Source organism: Danaus plexippus, chromosome 26, assembly GCF_018135715.1.
Source record: "Danaus plexippus chromosome 26, MEX_DaPlex, whole genome shotgun sequence".
NCBI classification, from domain to species: Eukaryota; Metazoa; Arthropoda; class Insecta; order Lepidoptera; family Nymphalidae; genus Danaus; species Danaus plexippus.
The window spans coordinates 4,548,799-4,566,494 of record NC_083554.1 but is presented as its reverse complement, the minus strand read 5'-3'; the positions used below and the strand labels follow the sequence as shown (position 1 = coordinate 4,566,494).

The following is a 17,696-nucleotide window of genomic DNA, read 5'->3' as shown; positions in this document are numbered from 1 at the left end:
AGATAATAAATGTATTGTTTAAATTTTTTTCGTTTTATTATTTATCTGTTTATATTAAAACTCTTTTAATATCAAACTTAAATCAAGTGACATTTTGTACTGTCAATAAAATGTCACTTGATTGATAAAATATGACAATTAAAATTTAAAAAAATAGTATTTTTTAACATCGATACTTTTGATGAATTTGTATATACATGTTTATAAAAAATGAGCATGTATCAGAAAAAATCTATTAAAAAATATGTTTATGTATGGGATAAAGATTCGTTTTCACATAATTTTTTTTGGTTCGACTGGAAACTACTTGAATGTCAATGCACCCGTAGGTATGTGAAAAATCAGTAGAACATTTTATGATATCTAACACTTTAAAATAAAACTATAATTATCAGTTATTAACCTTGTCTGCCCTTAAAACGTCCGTGGAAAAATGCAATAAAATCGCTAGAGAAACTCCCCAAAAATCGTAGTCTTGAAACTTTTGAAAATGACAATAAATAATAACATATGACAAACAAGCAACATATAAAAAATTATGTAGTGAAAATAATGTCGCGAGGCAAAGAGGTTATATATTTTTAAAACATCAAAAAGTATTTCTATTGGACGAGTTTTAAACTTTCACGTCTAATTATATTTCACAGAATCTCTACAAAATTTGTCAAATGGTGTTAAAATTCTACTAGACGCTTCTAGAATCCCAGTACAATTTATGACGACAGAATTTAAGGTAAAAATATATAATAGAATTATAAAGACAAATCAAATTTCCCTCCAATTTATGTATTTTAAGATTCTTTATTCTTACTCCAGGAAGAGGTTATAAGAAAGTTCAAGTTATCACCGATAAGCAGGTATATTGTATTACTTAAATTCCTATAGCAATATCCTCTTGAAGAATACAAATTTCAATAGGTTTCGTAAAAGGTATCGAGAATAAAGCAAGAAAAATAGATCGTTATTAAACTTCCCACGATACTTAATATTTAGTCCATTTAATTATGTTTTTTTTTTCACATACCATATACACAATACAAGCGATAAAATCGTTCTAAAACCAAATTTTTTTGTATACTTTCAACACATACATTATTAATTTCTTTAATTTCTTGCTTCCATATAAAATAATTAAGTCTTTAAATCCTACACTATTGTTTCAATTCATAATCCTTTAAAAGCTCCGTCACGTTAATAAAAGGTAAAATTAAAAGGCAATGTCTTATAAGTAGTTTATTATATTTATAAATAATTTATTATCTATAAAAAAAGTAGTGAGTAAAATAAAAAAAGCAATCTATTTTAAGATTCAAAAATATCTATATTTTTAACTTAACTTTTTATGACAGGAAACGGAATCTTGTTCCAAAAAGGTTTTGGTTATTTGAAACTTGAAATACGCCACAATATTTGTTACAAATATTACATTCCATTTATATTGTCTCATCTGTATAGTTTTTATCTGTAAAAGGTCCGAAAATAATCTTGTTTTTAGAACACTTACAATAAGATTTTAATTTTAAATAATAAACATTACGTACAACGAAAAATAATATCTTATGTTAATAATGTTTAATATAATAGATTACTATATTATTAGGACGGACTGATAAGGAATTTTACATCAAACGTTCTAAATATTATAAGCTTAGTTTCCATAGAATGAAATTATTAGAAAATCAAAAGATTAAAACAAACGAATACAAATCTTAATATTACTTTACTAGAATCATAACTACTATTCTTATTGCATAAACAGCAGTAATTGCCAAGCAGTACCGTAGAAAAAATAAGAGAACCGCTAGAAGACATTCTAAATTTAAATCAGTTTGATTTACTTTTTAATTGGCCAAATGTTATATCCAGCCAGTGGTCGGCTGACGTTTAATTGTGTTGACATCTTCTATTCGGCGTCCAGGGGGTAAGACGCGGGGGGAGGGAGGTATCAGTAACTCCGTGCTAGAAGAGGACAGAAGATGAGATGTGTTTGCGCTGGTGTTCTGCAGAAAGAGATGGAGAATTAAAAAAATAAGTAGTTTTGAATGCAAATCTTTCATTACTAATTTATTAGTTCTGATATTAAAATATATTTTTTATTAATTCTAACAGTTTTTGCTGCGGGCTTTGGAGAGGACGAACGTGATCTTGGCATCGGCACCGGCTGTTTGGATGAACTATCTGTAGATGGCTGAAAAACAAAGTTCACCGTAAAATGTAAGCTAAAACAATAACAACCGTCTATAAACAGTTTAAATTAATTTTCAATTTATTAATAATAGTTTCGGCAACATTATTTAGCTTGACATTTAGTTATGTTAAATTTTTGATAAGGTAAGGGACGTTATATCAAATTCAACATGGCGGAGTTCTTTTGTACCTCTTTATAATATAAATATCAAATCAAATAGTTTTGATAGGGATAGTGTAAAATGAGTTTATAATATTGAAAACAAATTAAAAAGAAATATTTTGCTACATTATTTAGTAAGTTTTTAGTTGTTATATTTTTCTTTACCTTAGATTTGGAGTAGGCGGGAGGGGGTGGAAGGCCATCCTTGACTGGTTTGATATCAGGAGCAACTGGTCTCGCTAACGCTATAACTTCTACACTGCTGTGATGTCTGTGTTCTGTGGACTATATACCAAATAAATAAAAAAAAACATTTAAATGAATAAAATATTATAAAAAACTCACTTCTCCAGAGGGCGGTAATGGAGACTTCTTTTTTACAACTTTTGGCGGCGAAGAACCCGGTAGACGTTGAGCTTTTAATGGACTCGGTTCTATATTTAAAAAAATAATAATTCCTGTTATAATCCTGGCAACATTTAACTTTATGCCAAAGTTTGAAAACTAATTACACACTAAAACAGTTATTACCAACACACATTACGTCCTAAAAGTTTTGATAAATTTGCTTAAATATTTTATATATATTTTCGTCATTTTTATATACATGACGCTGTCTATATTTATCTGTCAGGTATTTATTGGTACGAGTACCGAAAATATATACATATTCTATACTCAATATGTCAATATATAAAAGTATGCTTAAATTGAATGCTATCAAACTTAGACTAATAATGCTTACAATCGCAAACACGCATAGTTCATCTTTAATTTCGCTCATAAATCTATAATACCCACTAAGGCAGACCGTTCAACAATAATGACAAGCTAATCAATATGGAGTCAGTCTTCCAATGCAGTCATTGCGAATCACGTTTCATACAAACTTAATGAATACGTCTCCATGATATGTTACTTCAATAATAGTATAATAAAACTATTTTTTTCTTTATATTTGTAAGTCTTTACTATAAAGTACCGACTGGTAAAAATATTATTTTACTATGAAAATTAAACAGACTTCACATATGTATGTAGAGCTTGAGGCTTAGTATATGACATATACTTATATTAAATTGTTATCACCGACCTGGTCTCTCACTTCCGGTTGGACTGGAAGGCCTCGGGTCAGGACTGAGGCTTCGAGGCTGAGCGGTAGACAACTGATAAAAACATTATGAATTGATTATATCACAAATTATCTTCCACTTGTATATGAAATATAGACTACTGCATAAAAAAAATACTAATACAGTCTTTTATTCGAGATATTTATTAGATTCACTCTTTTATTATTATATGATCATTTTAGTACTTAATGTTGGTAGATACAAAACTTCAAATTACCAAAGCCCATTTATATGTAGCCAATAGTTCATGTATGAACTAATAATAACACCGGGATATCCACGCGTGAACTAATAGCTTAATTATGTTAGTTATGTTTAAACGTTCCAATAATTATAATAATGAAAACGATAACATTGTAGCCATTGTATAGATTGGATACTAAATAAATACTATTAATATAAAACAGCCCAATTAGCCAGACGGAAGACCCACTATATTTGAGAGATAACAGGTTCTAATGCTGTAAAAGTAAGTTTTTAGTCAAAATCATATATTTCTACACAATTCATTCGTGTCAAAATCTTTGTATTTTACCCTGGTAGGGCTTGGCCCTCGCGGTATGGGGGACGTAGCGCGACTGCGGGCGTCGTTAGGGCTTAGGAATCTCGCTGGTGGAACTCCATTGGCTCCTACAGAAAAACAGTTAAGATGAGACAATAACTGTAGACATTTTTCGAGTAAACAGTTCTGTAAACAATATATTGGACACTCCTTATTGGAGACATTCATAATGAAGCAGTGCATCAAAAGTTATTAGGAATGTTCCATCTAATTACATAAAGTTAACCGAAATTTAATTTAGTTTCAAAATAAATAATAATTAATAACAAACTATATTAAATCACATTAGCTGTATGAAATAATGAAGCTACGATCAAAACTATTGTTGCTTTTATAGCCCATGCTACCGACAGTTAATATGGGGTGATTCTGACAACAAACTAAGAAGTGGAAGAAGATCTAGTGAACATGTAGTTATATATTATATTAAAATATATATATCTTCATGTATATGCACAGCACATTGACCGGAAATATTTCTGATTTTTGTAGGTCTAAAAAATACAAGTGATGATCATTGTTCCACATGTAAATAAATGTTAAAAAAATGTGAGCGAATAATATGTTGATGTTCATAAATTTGCAGCCACAAGTTAAAAATACGTTATACAATACCCGCATCGTTTCTCCTCGGAGACTTGGTCCGTGGCAAACGAGCACTGGAGTAGTTTTGTTCCTCTATCTCCGTGGAAATGTCCTTTATGAGCTCCAATATAGTATGACCAGGAGTTTCCGGCATTTCCAACGGTGTCAATGGACGAGATCCTGTGGAAGCAGAACCTAATTAACCAAAGAAGTTTTAAATGAAACTAATATTTTCGGATTTACTACACGTTTTCATTATTTTAATTACATACTCCCTACGTTTCGGTTACTTTGCAGCAACCGTGATAACGGGCAGACGAATTAAAAAGATTTCTCGCGAATACTTGGAGGTCTTATTAAAGAGGTTTTATTGCATATATTAAATTATTGATATCATAACAATCAAAACAATAAGGAAAACTTATTATTATAATATTAAATTGTCCGACTTACCGTGAACAGGTGATCGGGAAACCAGCTTTTTGGCCTCGTCAATGGCGCGCTGCAAATTCTGCTGCTTTTTGAAAGACTGTCGTGTTCGGCAGCGACCGATTTGAGATCTGATAAACAATTATAAATACTATTAGGACCCTATTAAAGAAACCTAGGAAAAAAAACCACTGAAATACAGAAATGAGTTATTTTGTTTACTTGTGGTCACTTAAAACTATATCGAAAGAAAATTTTATGTAGCAAACCAATAATCTGATACTCATAAAACATAATTCGAGAACTGCTTACGATATCCCAGTGGCAGCCAGGGTTTGGTCCCATTTGGAGCCCCTTGCAGCAGCGGCAGCCATGCGGGCTACTCTTCGGAATCTCGCCAGACTGTCTTCATGCACTGGTTTACCGTCTTCTTCAACCGACACTGGCGTCACTTGGAAGTCCTTCATAAGTCTCCGTTCCCAAACCTTCATCCGTTTCGCGAGTACCACTGAACAAAGATATATAGATAGTTTTATAATAAATTCAACTAATGAGTACCTATGCAAGCATGTGGATAAGGTAATGACATAAAACACAAATGTTATAACGAAGCTCCATGATTTTAAAGATAAAATCATTTTTAAAATTATATAAATCAATAAGACAAATTTGTGCTGTACTCACTCTTCTCCTTTCGATCTGTAAATGACACATCCATGCCATTCTTTTCGAACACCTCTAACAGTTCATATCTGAGCGCGGAGACGTCTCCTTTAAGCTCATTTATATCGTCTTCAGTAACTGGATCCTCGTCAAGACGTCTATGCATCGCAGACACATAGCGCCAGACCAAAGCGCGCATCACCGCCGTATAATGCACATCGTCTTTCTCTTTCTGAGCCTATTATATAAAAATTAACAGTTCTTCTTGTAAATGTCGAAATCAAAGAATATTAGTATAATTTTAAATTAACCTACAGAGGTTTAACTATTTACAGACTTAGACAGGATTTCGAAATTTTTGCAGTGTTAAAGGGCTTATAAAAATATTCTATATAAATTCACTAACCTTAGCAAGTTCATATAAAAAAGTTATAATACATTATGAAATTACCTTGAATGATTCGTCATTTTCTTTCTTTCTAAGTCCTAACAACTTCATAACTAGTTTAGGAGTGGGAAGTATGTTGAATGGGGGCGGCAAAGTTGCTCCCTCTTCAAAGTAGCTCATCCATAGACGTGTTCTGGCAAATTTCCACTCGACATCTGAATGTTCCTACAATTTTAGATTTATATTTAATAGTATGATGTTATATATTTATTCTCTAACGCTATAAAAGTACTTAAAATCGTGAAATTGAACACTTACAGTGATCATGGCGTAAGAGTTGGACATCATGGCAATGAGAAGGTTCAACAGAACGATCACATTTATCACGGAGTATGATCCAAACATCAGCAGGCCCCAAAAGCGGGTGTAACTTTTAATGCCAGTCAGTTCAAAGTTTTCCAAGCCAACCATACCAAATGAAGCCCAGAAAAGAGATTGAGAAGCCTCGAAGACGCTGAGAATTTAATATGAGATAGAAAAAAAACATTATTATAGTCATTTATCTTCATAATTATGTAATATAACGAATTCCAAACAAATGTCTATATACGTAATAGTTAGCGAACTACATTTAAATTGTAAATATTTTAAATGTAAATACACAATACTATAAAATGTTGGTAATAACTTAGAAACTAATAGATACTATATTTCAAAGATCATTTTATAGCCACACGCTAAATTTATTTTAAAATTTGTACTATACTAAAAGTATTAAGGTTTTTGACGGCAAACATAAAGTTTGATTATGTTTGATCAAACTAATGTTTAAAGAGTAAAACTATGGTTTTCCATCTTAACTTCACTCGGCCTAAGAATAACAACGAGGCTAAATTATAAATACATATCGCTTTATAGTATACACTATAGAACTAACTACACTTTACATACTTTAACGAAGAATAGCTAATTATTAAAAAACTCTTAATTGTTAATAAAATAAATATATTGGTATTAATATGCATAATTTTCGATTAAATCATTGAAATAAAATTTTAAGACAATAGTGTAGTAAAAAATTTATGACTATAATTTATCTTAGTTTTATGTAGACTTAAATGTTGTGTAGTTTAGTAGGCGTGATAATCCATAGTTGTACGCAGGGTCATACAGTCCACTTCGTCGATTTTCAAAGAATTCATCTTCACATTAATATCTTCTTCTAACTGTATCTGGGTCTGGAGTAAGTAACGTAGCGAGGATGTCGCTTCGTGGAGCATTTGCTGCAACTCCTCAGTACTTTTGCGCAACATCTCACACTCGTAATACAGAGCTTGTCCTGGTGGATCCCGGACTAATTCCGCTCCGATTCTTTGTGCTCTTCTCCCTAGTCTTGTGTGAGCCAATGCTATGTTCCCTTCTTTTGCCGACAGAGCTTTTTGCAATTCCAAGATATTTTCCTCCATATCCGCTATTTTCTGTGTTGTTTCTCTATGCATGTCTTCAAGTTTCGCTTTAGTCCGCTTTGTGTCTTCAATTCGCTCTTTGAATTCGTGATTGCATTTATTAAATGCGGACCAAAGATCATCAATCACCTGTTTTAACAATATATCAATGAAAACGCGGATAGGGCGAGCACTGGTTACTTCTCTTGCAGCACTCTGGATGTTTTTGGCGGAATAAGCATTGTACTCATCGGCTGATATATTGGCTGGATCAAGATTAGCGTAGCCTTCGTAAATAGAGAGACACAAATCAGTAGGCTTTAGAGATAAAGAACCCTTATCTAAATCTATAGCTGCTTGTTTGTACTGCAAGTCACGGTCAAGAAGGTAACGAGTAGATCTAAGACGCCGCATTTGTTCGTTCAATTGTTCTAAAGCTCTTTTAAGTAAACTTTGTCCTCCTAATATTGTGGTGATTTCTTGCTGAAGAGCATGCTCTACTTCATCAACCACCAAATCAATGCCAATTCGTCCATCTCTAAGCATCAAACATTTTTGACAAATGGTCAATGCATTCGTTTGCAGGGATGAGAGACAGTCCAGCAATCGGGTCTTGTAAACACTTAAAGCTTCAAGTTCAAGGCAAATTTCCTTCCTTTGCAACTGCAGTTCCTTTTTGTTATATTCTATGTCCCCAATCCGTTCTTCTATTCGTCTATCGGAAGTCGCTTTCATGATGGAAGCCCGTTCAGCAGTTTCATCACGTACTCTCTCGCATTCACCCAAGACCCGATCTGCCAATTGCTGTTGATCTTCGGTATTCCTACATCTCTGTTCGTTGCTCAACTTCCATTCCGACAGCGTAAACTTTGATGCTCTCGGCGGCATGCAGACTATGGCTTGCTCGGACAACCTGGTAGTGGCTACCGGAGCCCCAATAACATTCCTAACGCCAAATTGAGCTTCACCCATTGTAAAAATACTAAAAACCTCAATATATTTACGAAAATATTATTTAGAAATCAGGCTCATTGAAAACAGAACTTCAAAATGACATAATTGTCTGTTGTCATAGCGACGAAATCACAAATTTCGATCAAATAATTTTTTCTAATCAATTTACTTGGCATGAAGCCAAGAGAACCCAGTGATATTTAATTTACTAATACCTAATACGATTTCCAATGCGATTATCTTTTTTTGATCTTCAATCAAACGTCTCTGTTATTTTATTATATTTTTATGTTATCGATTAAAATGTTTTATAAACTTTTAAAAACTCGATATAGTCTGATTAAGGTGTATAAAAAGAAATAATTAGTGTATAACAATATATAGCTGCCTTCACTTTTTAAGTCAAATTAACTTACTAAGTCCCTTTGGAATATATTAAAAATTTACTATTATTTAAATGACATGTCGTCTAATCAATTATTCAAAGGTATTATAACCACCCTTATAGTTCCCAAACGAAGTCACAAGTATAAAATGTAATTTGCAACTATTCATATTTGGAATTCAATATAAGATATCTGACTACATGACTGATTTTCGTTTTATAATGGACGAAATTATTATATTATTCTTATAAGACTTATTTTTTTTTTTTTGGCGTTGCTTACTATATATCAATTATTATACACTAAAGTAATCTAGCAGATTCCTTATCACGTTAATATTAAAGTTGTGTTACTTAGTCGGGGTGCATATATATTATTTTGTTAATTATAGCATTAATTACAACAAACTATCAACCAATATTGTTTCAAAGAATACAGCCAAGTTGCTAGTCAACTGCACGAGACAAGACATACAGCAACACTCAGTAGCACGTTTTTATCGGCCACTAGCACTTTGGCCAACTCACTTGCCGAAGCTGCGCCACTTCATGCATGAATCACCAGCGTGATCCCAATCCGGCAAGCCACCCGGCAAGACGTAACACTTACGTTTTTCCAAATCGGCAAAGTACCAAAGCAATTGATTCAGACCTAGCATATTCCACAGAACATTTATGTATGGAATGATGAAAATAATATTCTGCCATTGAAATATACGGTTATGAATTAGAAGACATTCAGTTGTATGTACCCCACTGCATCAGTGCAATGGGCTTGATTCTCAGCCCCTCAAATTTTGATCGTCGATTTTATTTACTTCGCAAATGTTCACATAGAAACTTTATTAAAAAGGATTTATTAAAATCTTCATATATTCTAAGTTATGTGAAATAGTATTAATATTATCTCAATTTATTTGCGTTCAAAATTACTTATAGTAGTTTATTCACTGAGTAGTTATATAAGATTGGTGTTAATAATGATATATATTTAAATCAGCTATTTAGAAATAAACAAACATACCACAGGCGAAAGCGAAAAGCACCAAACTGTATATGAAGAAGAACTTGACGATGTCTATAACCATCCGACCCAAGGATATCTGAAGCGGGCCAAGGTGGGGGTTTATGGAGAACAGGTGCACCAACTTGAGGGCACTAGAGAGAAAACAAAGTCTTAGAAGAGCAATTTTAGTCACCTAAAAAGTAATCCTATCCTAAAAAGTAATATTTTATAATGTAAGCAGTAAAAAAAGTTAGGTAATAGAAGTTCTGTTCAGATTTCCATGAAATTGCTAATTCTTATAACTATCAGAATATTTTTTATTGATTTCTACTTTTTTTTCTCTTTAATATAGAGTTAGATCAAAATTACTCTTATTACTACAGAAAACAATGCAATAGCAAAGAATGATCACTATACCTAAATATGTTAGCAGCAGCAAACAGCCCTTCCGCTATCAGTTGAGGGTCGAAGGCGTCCCATTGTTCTCTCGGAATAAATCTTGTTTGAGGATCCTTTTTAATTTCGGCCGTTTGTTGAATATAAGCAGCAAGTCGGAGGATGGCTACAGCGACGTATAGGGTGTTCCGAGTGAAATCGATAAAGTTCCACATGTTGCGAAGATAGGAGCGGATACCTTCGATGTAGATCTCATGAGTTTCTTGCCAGATGAAACCTGAGAGACAAAATATTTATCATTTAAACTCTTCAGTAATAATAAAATGTTATGTACAAGGTATACAAAGGCGGAACGGTGAAAATAGTTAATATAATTAAAATTATAAACTGAAATATTACTTGATTTATTTGGGATAGTTAAGCAATAAATTTAAATCATGACCTCATTTTGACGTCCTCATTTTGATACGAAATTTACTTATTTCGACATTCACACATATATAGGTTTTTCTGGTAGCATCAGACACGATAATATCAATTGGCAATATAAGTGGTTGACTGTTCTCACCACTTTTCTTAGAAGTTATTAAAACATAATTCTTAGTATCGCTGTTGCAACCAAATAGTTGAATCCTTTCTATCATCTTTACACAATAAAGAGAAATATTCGACAAAACTTCTTATTCTACCAGGTTTTAAAAGCTTATACAATATGAGCTTCCCTTACCAACAACATATATCAACACGACAAGCTCCAAGTATGTGGGTCCATTCCCTCGTTGTTTCGTCAACTCTTGATCCAGGTCTTTCACCATCCAGTCTGGACCAAAGGTTTGGATCAGTTGGACATCAACTCTTTGAGAGACCAAGATTAGAATCACTGAAAAATTATAATATTTAAAAACCGAAGACACCATTCGTCTTTTCTACAGCAAAAATCTTTTGAATAAAGTACCTTATTCATTAAAAATGATAAGAAATATATTCTGTATAAATATTTCTTTGCAATTTTTTATATATATTATATATTTTTTTACTCACACAAAAAGAATAAATAGCTGGAGGCGTGTATCAAAAACTTCATGAAGGGTTTCCTCACTAATCTGCCGGTAGAGCAGTTCGGTGCTATCATATACATGCAGCAATAAAAGGGGAACATTAACGCCACTCTCATTATTATCATGATCTTTTCAAAGGCAGTCTTTCTACGAAATCCTGGTACACCATCATACCAAATGGTAGCTAATAATTGCTGTATATTTGGATGGGCAACAAACTGTAACAAAATCTTTGTAGATCAGTAACAGCAAATGTAAAATACTGATTTAAGGTTTTAAATTGTTTTTTTTTTCTACCTTTTTCTGCTTTAAGTTTATCGCCAATTCCAATCTGGCTAACTTCATATGCTCCCCTTCCTCAAAAGGCGCTTCTTCAGGGTCATGATTCAAAATAATTGCCAACTCCTTAGAACTCCTCGATTGATCCAATAAATCTACTGCAAACTTCTGCGCTTTGCGCCGAAGTTCTAAATACTGTGATTTACTTTCCTAAAAAAAACGCATATGTATTCGCTCTAAGCATTAGAAGTAAATTATCTACATCAAATATTTTATTATTATCAAATACTTTATACATTTTACAGAAAGCCTACAATCTGCATACCTGTTCGGCAAAAGCCAAATTCCGTAACTCCCAAGATAACTGAAAGGCAGTCAGTATAGGATCAGTTGCTGATAACGCTATCAATGATGGTGACGCCAAAGCTCTATAAGTGTTGAGTCTTGCTAGTGAGTGTCTGAGAGAATCATCCGAAGAGTCCCTTATACAAATGTCACAGCCACACCTTTGATAAGAGAATGAACATTAAAATATTCTTTGAAAATTTTCATACAATTTTATTAGTTCAGCAATGATCCCATTGCACTTCGTTTAATATGAAAATAGGTTAACCTAAAATTAAACTCGTTAGGTTTCTATCAAATGATGTTAAGATGAATTAAATAGTTTTCAAAAAACAACTCTCCTATACGAAAATGATTTACGTTTTATAAATCTAGCAAAATATTCTATATTCTCTTCACGCAAATAAGGAGTGTAAATTTAAATACAATGTTCCTTATGCACCCTTATGTACGTAAATTACCGTATATCATGAGGATCTGGTAAGGTCGCGCCACGATCCAGTAGCAGCTTGATTATTTCGTAGTTATTCTTGTGCGCTGCCAACATAAGCGGTGTTATATCGGGTGTAAACATGGCTGTATTTGGATCCACTTTCTGCCAACTCTGATTGTCAAGAAGAAAATGTTGTTAGCATATGTACTTTCGTTAAATTTAATAATATTGTAATTTGTTTTTGTTACAACGAAAGATATAACAGAAAAGATCGTTTTTAAAAAGAAAACTTACGTAGGGTTCTGGATGCTTGTGAATTAATTCCTCATGTTCCAATAAAAGTTCCACCGCCTCCACGAATTCCGCGTTTATTGCTTGCAGCAAAGCATCCTTGGTAGTAACTCCCATCACAATCAACAGTTCTACCATTTCAAGGTTCTCGCCCTCAATAGCCATGGTAAGGGCCCCTCTACCGAGAGCATCCACGCAGTTGATGTCCATAGTTTTCTTCCGATGAGCTTTTTGAAGCATCCTAGAAAAATATTTAATGTATGTGCAGCTGATGTCTTTGACTTATATTTTTATGATGAATTTCAGTAGAAGAGGTCAATACCTTCTAACATTTGCCAAGTCCCCTCTTTCCACGGCCAGTAAATATTTCTTTTCCTCGAGGGTAAGTTGTTTCGGTAGCGTCGGCAGGTTTGCAGCCTGACGCGCTATTGTTAGGTCACCCTGTATAAATTTCAATAATATAAGTAATGAACACATCTTTATTGTCCTTGGGTTATATATATTTTTTAATGCTTTTTAGAACATTTTAAATGTAACACGAGGGAAAACTTAACTTATAGATCCAGAAGCCTTTGTAGTACAACATGCGTTAGCTAAATTTTAATACGATCGTCTAAGTATAGAATTATATGTCTTTTTCGAATTGTCTCAGTTTCTTGAGTAAACATTCCAATAAGTTATGTCTTATTAGTCTATTATATTTAGATAAAATCGCCCATCCCTATTTTATTGAATCTACATATACATATGTACATATCTTAAGTCATAATACTTACACATTCCAAATCTTTTTTATCCATTGTGAATGATTTTTAATTTGCTGTCGTTCAAATCGGTCCCCACGAGCGAATTCTGTTATAAATATAAAATAAATATAGAAAATTTAAATAGATTTTTATTAAAAACAAGACTTTATACCTAAAATATTTACTGACATTTTCGGAAGTTTGTTTTGTATGTTTTGCTAGACAGTTCCAATTTGTTTTGCAATGGAATTACCCTGACCTTCCTCATAGCATCACCTGTGATTTAGTGGAAGTCGCAATACAAGTTATCTACCCAGTATGAAGATTCTTTGCAAGAAACAAATAAGAAGAATGTGAAAGTCGTGCATTTGCCGTAAGCACCTACTTATATTATGAACAATAGATTCATAAAATTTCATAAACACTAATAAAAGTCATCACAACGTACAAAACACTATGGCATTATTTAAAATTATAAAATAAATATATTATTTAGAAAGACTTGTATGCAATTCAGGCAAACTTAACAAATCAAAATATTATTTCATTGTATCTATATTAGGCAAAAGTTTAAAGAAAGTAGCCAGTAAAAGTTTAAAAGTTTAAAGCTATGGGCGGTAGCCTTTAGCAAAAGCTTGAGGTTGCTCTCGCAATCATATTAGGCACCGTAATCCAACAAAGCGCCAATTAACTCAAAGCCATAGCCGATATTCAGAATTCAAGTAGAAATCTCATAAATCCGGTTCTACTGTATTGAATTATAACTACTATAAAATGCACTGGTTATTATAAAGAACTTAGTTCATATAAAATCCAAGAATAAAACAAAAAAATCCTGTACTTTCGCTGAAATAAACTAGAATATATAAAAAATAAGTAATCAGGATACAGATAATTTTTTTACGTAAAAATTATTTCAACAAATAACAAAGATTAATTTTACATAACTACGTCCTCATTCGTCTTTACAGAGTTATAGGAGAAAAATCTGTCATTTATTATATATATGCTAAAACAAAACAAATACCCGAACTTATTATTTTAATAAAGTAGAGACTTAAGAAGATAAGTTAAGAAGTCTTTGACGGCTTATTGCTACGCTAATATTTTAATATTTCATTTCTTATTTATAATATCTTTTCAAAATTTTCACGACTTTCCTATTGACACTTTCATTGGATTGTTTATATTTTCCAAAAAAAAATTATTACAACAAAACCAACAAATTTATCGAAAAAAAAATGTTCCTTTATCGTAAAATCTTATAGAAGAAACGTAAGTTTTATAGTTTTTCATTTAAAATCTATAGTTTTGTTCAATATTTACGTTATTTTGTGTTAAACACACAGACACATCCAAGTTTAAAAGCGAATGTAACAGTTAATATACAGCACACTATTGACCTTTTCTGTATTTCAACTATATAAAAACTTAATATGACAGAGTTCTACAATTATTATCTCTGCACGTCAAAAATTCTAGACACTAAGCCCTTGTCAAAATAAAATTATGATATCTTCATTTAATAACTAGCTTAGAAATAGAGCAATATTTGTATAGAAATCATAAAAAATAATTCAGTTATGACCGTGTTTAATTCTATTCAGTGTCCAATATAGCCAAAGATATCAGCTAACGATAATTGAATTGCCTCTAATCCGACGAAATGGTTACCTACCCATCGATCTCATAATAGGTTTCTAGGTGGCCTAACTATGAATTGAAATAAACAATGGAACTTTGAGGAAAAATACATTTTACTTTGTTTTTCAACTGTATTTCATCAAAGCAAAACTTTTTCTGTACCTTAACTCTAACTTGTAAGCAAATAAAGTAAGTACAGATATATTTGCAAGTTCGTGAAATAGATAAAAACATGTAGAACATGCTTTATGAAACAGAATAAAAACCAAATAATACTCACACCGCTCTGTGGCTGACGCGACACTGCTGGTTCTAGCCGACGCCATTATATATATTATAGTGTATAATTAAATTAAGGTTATTCGTAATTCACGTTCTTGGTGATCTTTAAACCTAGCATGAACGTGATGAGACCACGTTTTATAAGGTCGGACAATGACAGTTGTAAAGACGTAGGATTAACAACGTAATATGATTTGTCTCGGACCACGATAGGCGGAGATTGTGATATTTTTACTTTTTGCTGTAACGTTTGCAGTTTTATGTAAAAATAATTGAATTTACCCAGTTCCTGTTATTTTTAGTTGCCGTTTCAATAACAACATTACATTTAAAATGCCAATTTTTATATGCAGTGATGAACAACCATTTAAATTGCAATATTTTAGCGAATATAAAAATATGATCTGTATACCGGCTTTAAAATGCAAACTCTAATATTGCTACACGTTGGATAACTATTGATATTATAATATTCTTATACATATTATTTATTCCTAAGAAATTAAATTGATACTTAACAAAAATGTTTATTAAAATTCAATCTTGCTTTCAAAGGACAGCAACAGAATGCCTCAAATTGTTTCTATTTAGGAGAATGTTCTACCAGAAATTCAATAGCTGACGGTTATCCACCATATTTTTGTAACTGAACAGATCTTCTGTCTGACGAGATGTTTAAGATCTACATTCTCGACATTGAATAACAAAATATTAAAAAAAAACGTTACCATTCTTCCTCAACAATGACGTTCTCAAATTTTACACATTGTTTCTCAATATTAAGTAAATTATTAACCGAGTTTACTATCAATTCTTCCATTGTGAGTTTTAAGGACAAAATAATCTATACCCTGCCATTATTCTCGTTAGACAAATTAGATATCTGTAGGACTGTTTTTGTCTGATTTACTTAAAACTATACCAACACATAATTATGAACTTCTGAGTTTTTTTATCAAAAATATTAATATTCTTAGGTGTATCTGTTGGAACACTTCGCTGCAAATAATTTTATTACAAAGATAGATGTATATATAAAATAAATACGAAACAAAAATAAATATTAGTGTATATGCCTCCTGTATTGAAAATTAAATTATAATGCCAGTAATGTTAATAATGAACTCCTTTAGAGTTAAGTTTAAAGAAACATTTTCAGTTAATTAAATATTTTTATTGCTATTTACTTAATTAGGTGCTTAAAAGACCTATTTTTTGCATGAAAAGTGTATAAAATGTAATTAACAATATATTTGTGATTGAGGCATAATATCGTTTGTACTAATAAAAAACTGAATGCTGGACGAGTTTACTTAAATAAAAAAAGTACGAGATTGGCTCTAAACGTGTCATTTTCATTTTTTTGCTGCTAATATTTATGCCACTAAAATGAATTTAATAATATTATATTATCTCAAAATTAATCATTGGTGTTTCTTAGATAAAACAGTTAATCAATTTGCGTGTTGCACACATAAGATAAAGATAGATTTTAATTTTAGTTTTCTGCCAGATAAAACATTTTCAACGGAGCTTGGGCCAAAATTTCTAAAAAAAAAAATATTTTTGTCAATAATATTTCGAATCGTAAAAAAAAATTTTTCATTATTCTATAAAAATCAACTTATAATAATAATAGGAATAGAGAAAATATTTTTAAACTTTTTAAATGAACAACGATTTGGTAATGCATTTGGTAAGGACAAACCGCGAATTCGAGCGGCTCGTTTTTATAATCCATTTTATATTTGTCTGTTACTGTGACGATAAAGTTTATTGTTTTGGCTTTATTGATACTTTACGCGTCTCAGCGTTGCAATCTTTTCAGCGTTATCAACAAATACGAGTTTTCATTTGCACAATTAAATTCTACTTCCTTTATTTTTCTATAAAACATATTCTAAAACTGACTTTTTAATGATATCGTATTTCTTTTTACTTTTAAATAAACAATTTATAGTATCGAATTACTACTACAAATATTTATTCTTAATTATCATTAATGATTATTACTTATTTGGAGTAATTAAATTTACTTGGAATATGTAGGCACTGGTACTGTAATTGTCATTTTTAACACAGAGTCTATGGTTGATTGATTTAAATGTGGCCTTCATCCGTGCAATGACGTGCACAGTACATTCTGCCAGTGTCGTATAGAATGGAGGAGACACATAGTAATTCTAAAAGAATGTTTTGTTTGTGGATATAATTTAGATGTGAATAAAATTTACATTAGCCACAGGTTTTTCTTGAGAAGTCATACGTGTTGGTCAGAAAAATTTAATAGACAAACTCCTTTACTTTCAGTTTATACTATTA

The 17,696-nt window shown here is 31.7% G+C and overlaps 2 protein-coding genes across 2 annotated transcripts; both read right to left on the bottom strand.

Annotated features, from left to right (window-relative positions):
* Positions 1-1,220: 1,220 nt before the first annotated feature.
* Positions 1,221-15,411, bottom strand: LOC116774313 (transient-receptor-potential-like protein). Its single transcript, XM_032667008.2, has 24 exons — positions 15,373-15,411; positions 13,479-13,554; positions 13,025-13,143; positions 12,706-12,943; positions 12,440-12,582; positions 11,959-12,139; positions 11,652-11,843; positions 11,338-11,572; positions 11,024-11,176; positions 10,318-10,573; positions 9,919-10,052; positions 9,423-9,546; positions 6,429-6,624; positions 6,174-6,335; positions 5,744-5,960; positions 5,372-5,567; positions 5,084-5,190; positions 4,661-4,810; positions 4,019-4,113; positions 3,444-3,516; positions 2,696-2,784; positions 2,516-2,635; positions 2,108-2,188; positions 1,221-2,000 (listed from the first exon to the last, which is right to left on the bottom strand). Exons 2-24 carry the CDS (start codon positions 13,500-13,502, stop codon positions 1,857-1,859), a joined length of 3,429 nt encoding a protein of 1,142 aa, XP_032522899.2. The 5' UTR covers positions 13,503-13,554; positions 15,373-15,411; the 3' UTR covers positions 1,221-1,856.
* Positions 7,088-8,947, bottom strand: LOC116774314 (tektin-1-like). The gene has a single exon (XM_032667009.2). It carries the CDS (start codon positions 8,525-8,527, stop codon positions 7,241-7,243), a length of 1,287 nt encoding a protein of 428 aa, XP_032522900.1. The 5' UTR covers positions 8,528-8,947; the 3' UTR covers positions 7,088-7,240.
* Positions 15,412-17,696: the final 2,285 nt, after the last annotated feature.

Coding starts and splice junctions, on each gene's coding strand:
- LOC116774314 (XM_032667009.2), bottom strand. CDS start 8,527: ATGGGTGAAGCTCAATTTGGCGTTAGGAATGTTATTGGGGCTCCGGTA.
- LOC116774313 (XM_032667008.2), bottom strand. CDS start 13,502: ATGGATAAAAAAGATTTGGAATGT. Junction 11,844..11,958: donor ATTTGGCTTTTGCCGAACAG/GTATGCAGATTG, acceptor CGTTTTTTTTAG/GAAAGTAAATCACAGTATTT. Junction 5,961..6,173: donor AAAATGACGAATCATTCAAG/GTAATTTCATAA, acceptor TTTATATAATAG/GCTCAGAAAGAGAAAGACGA.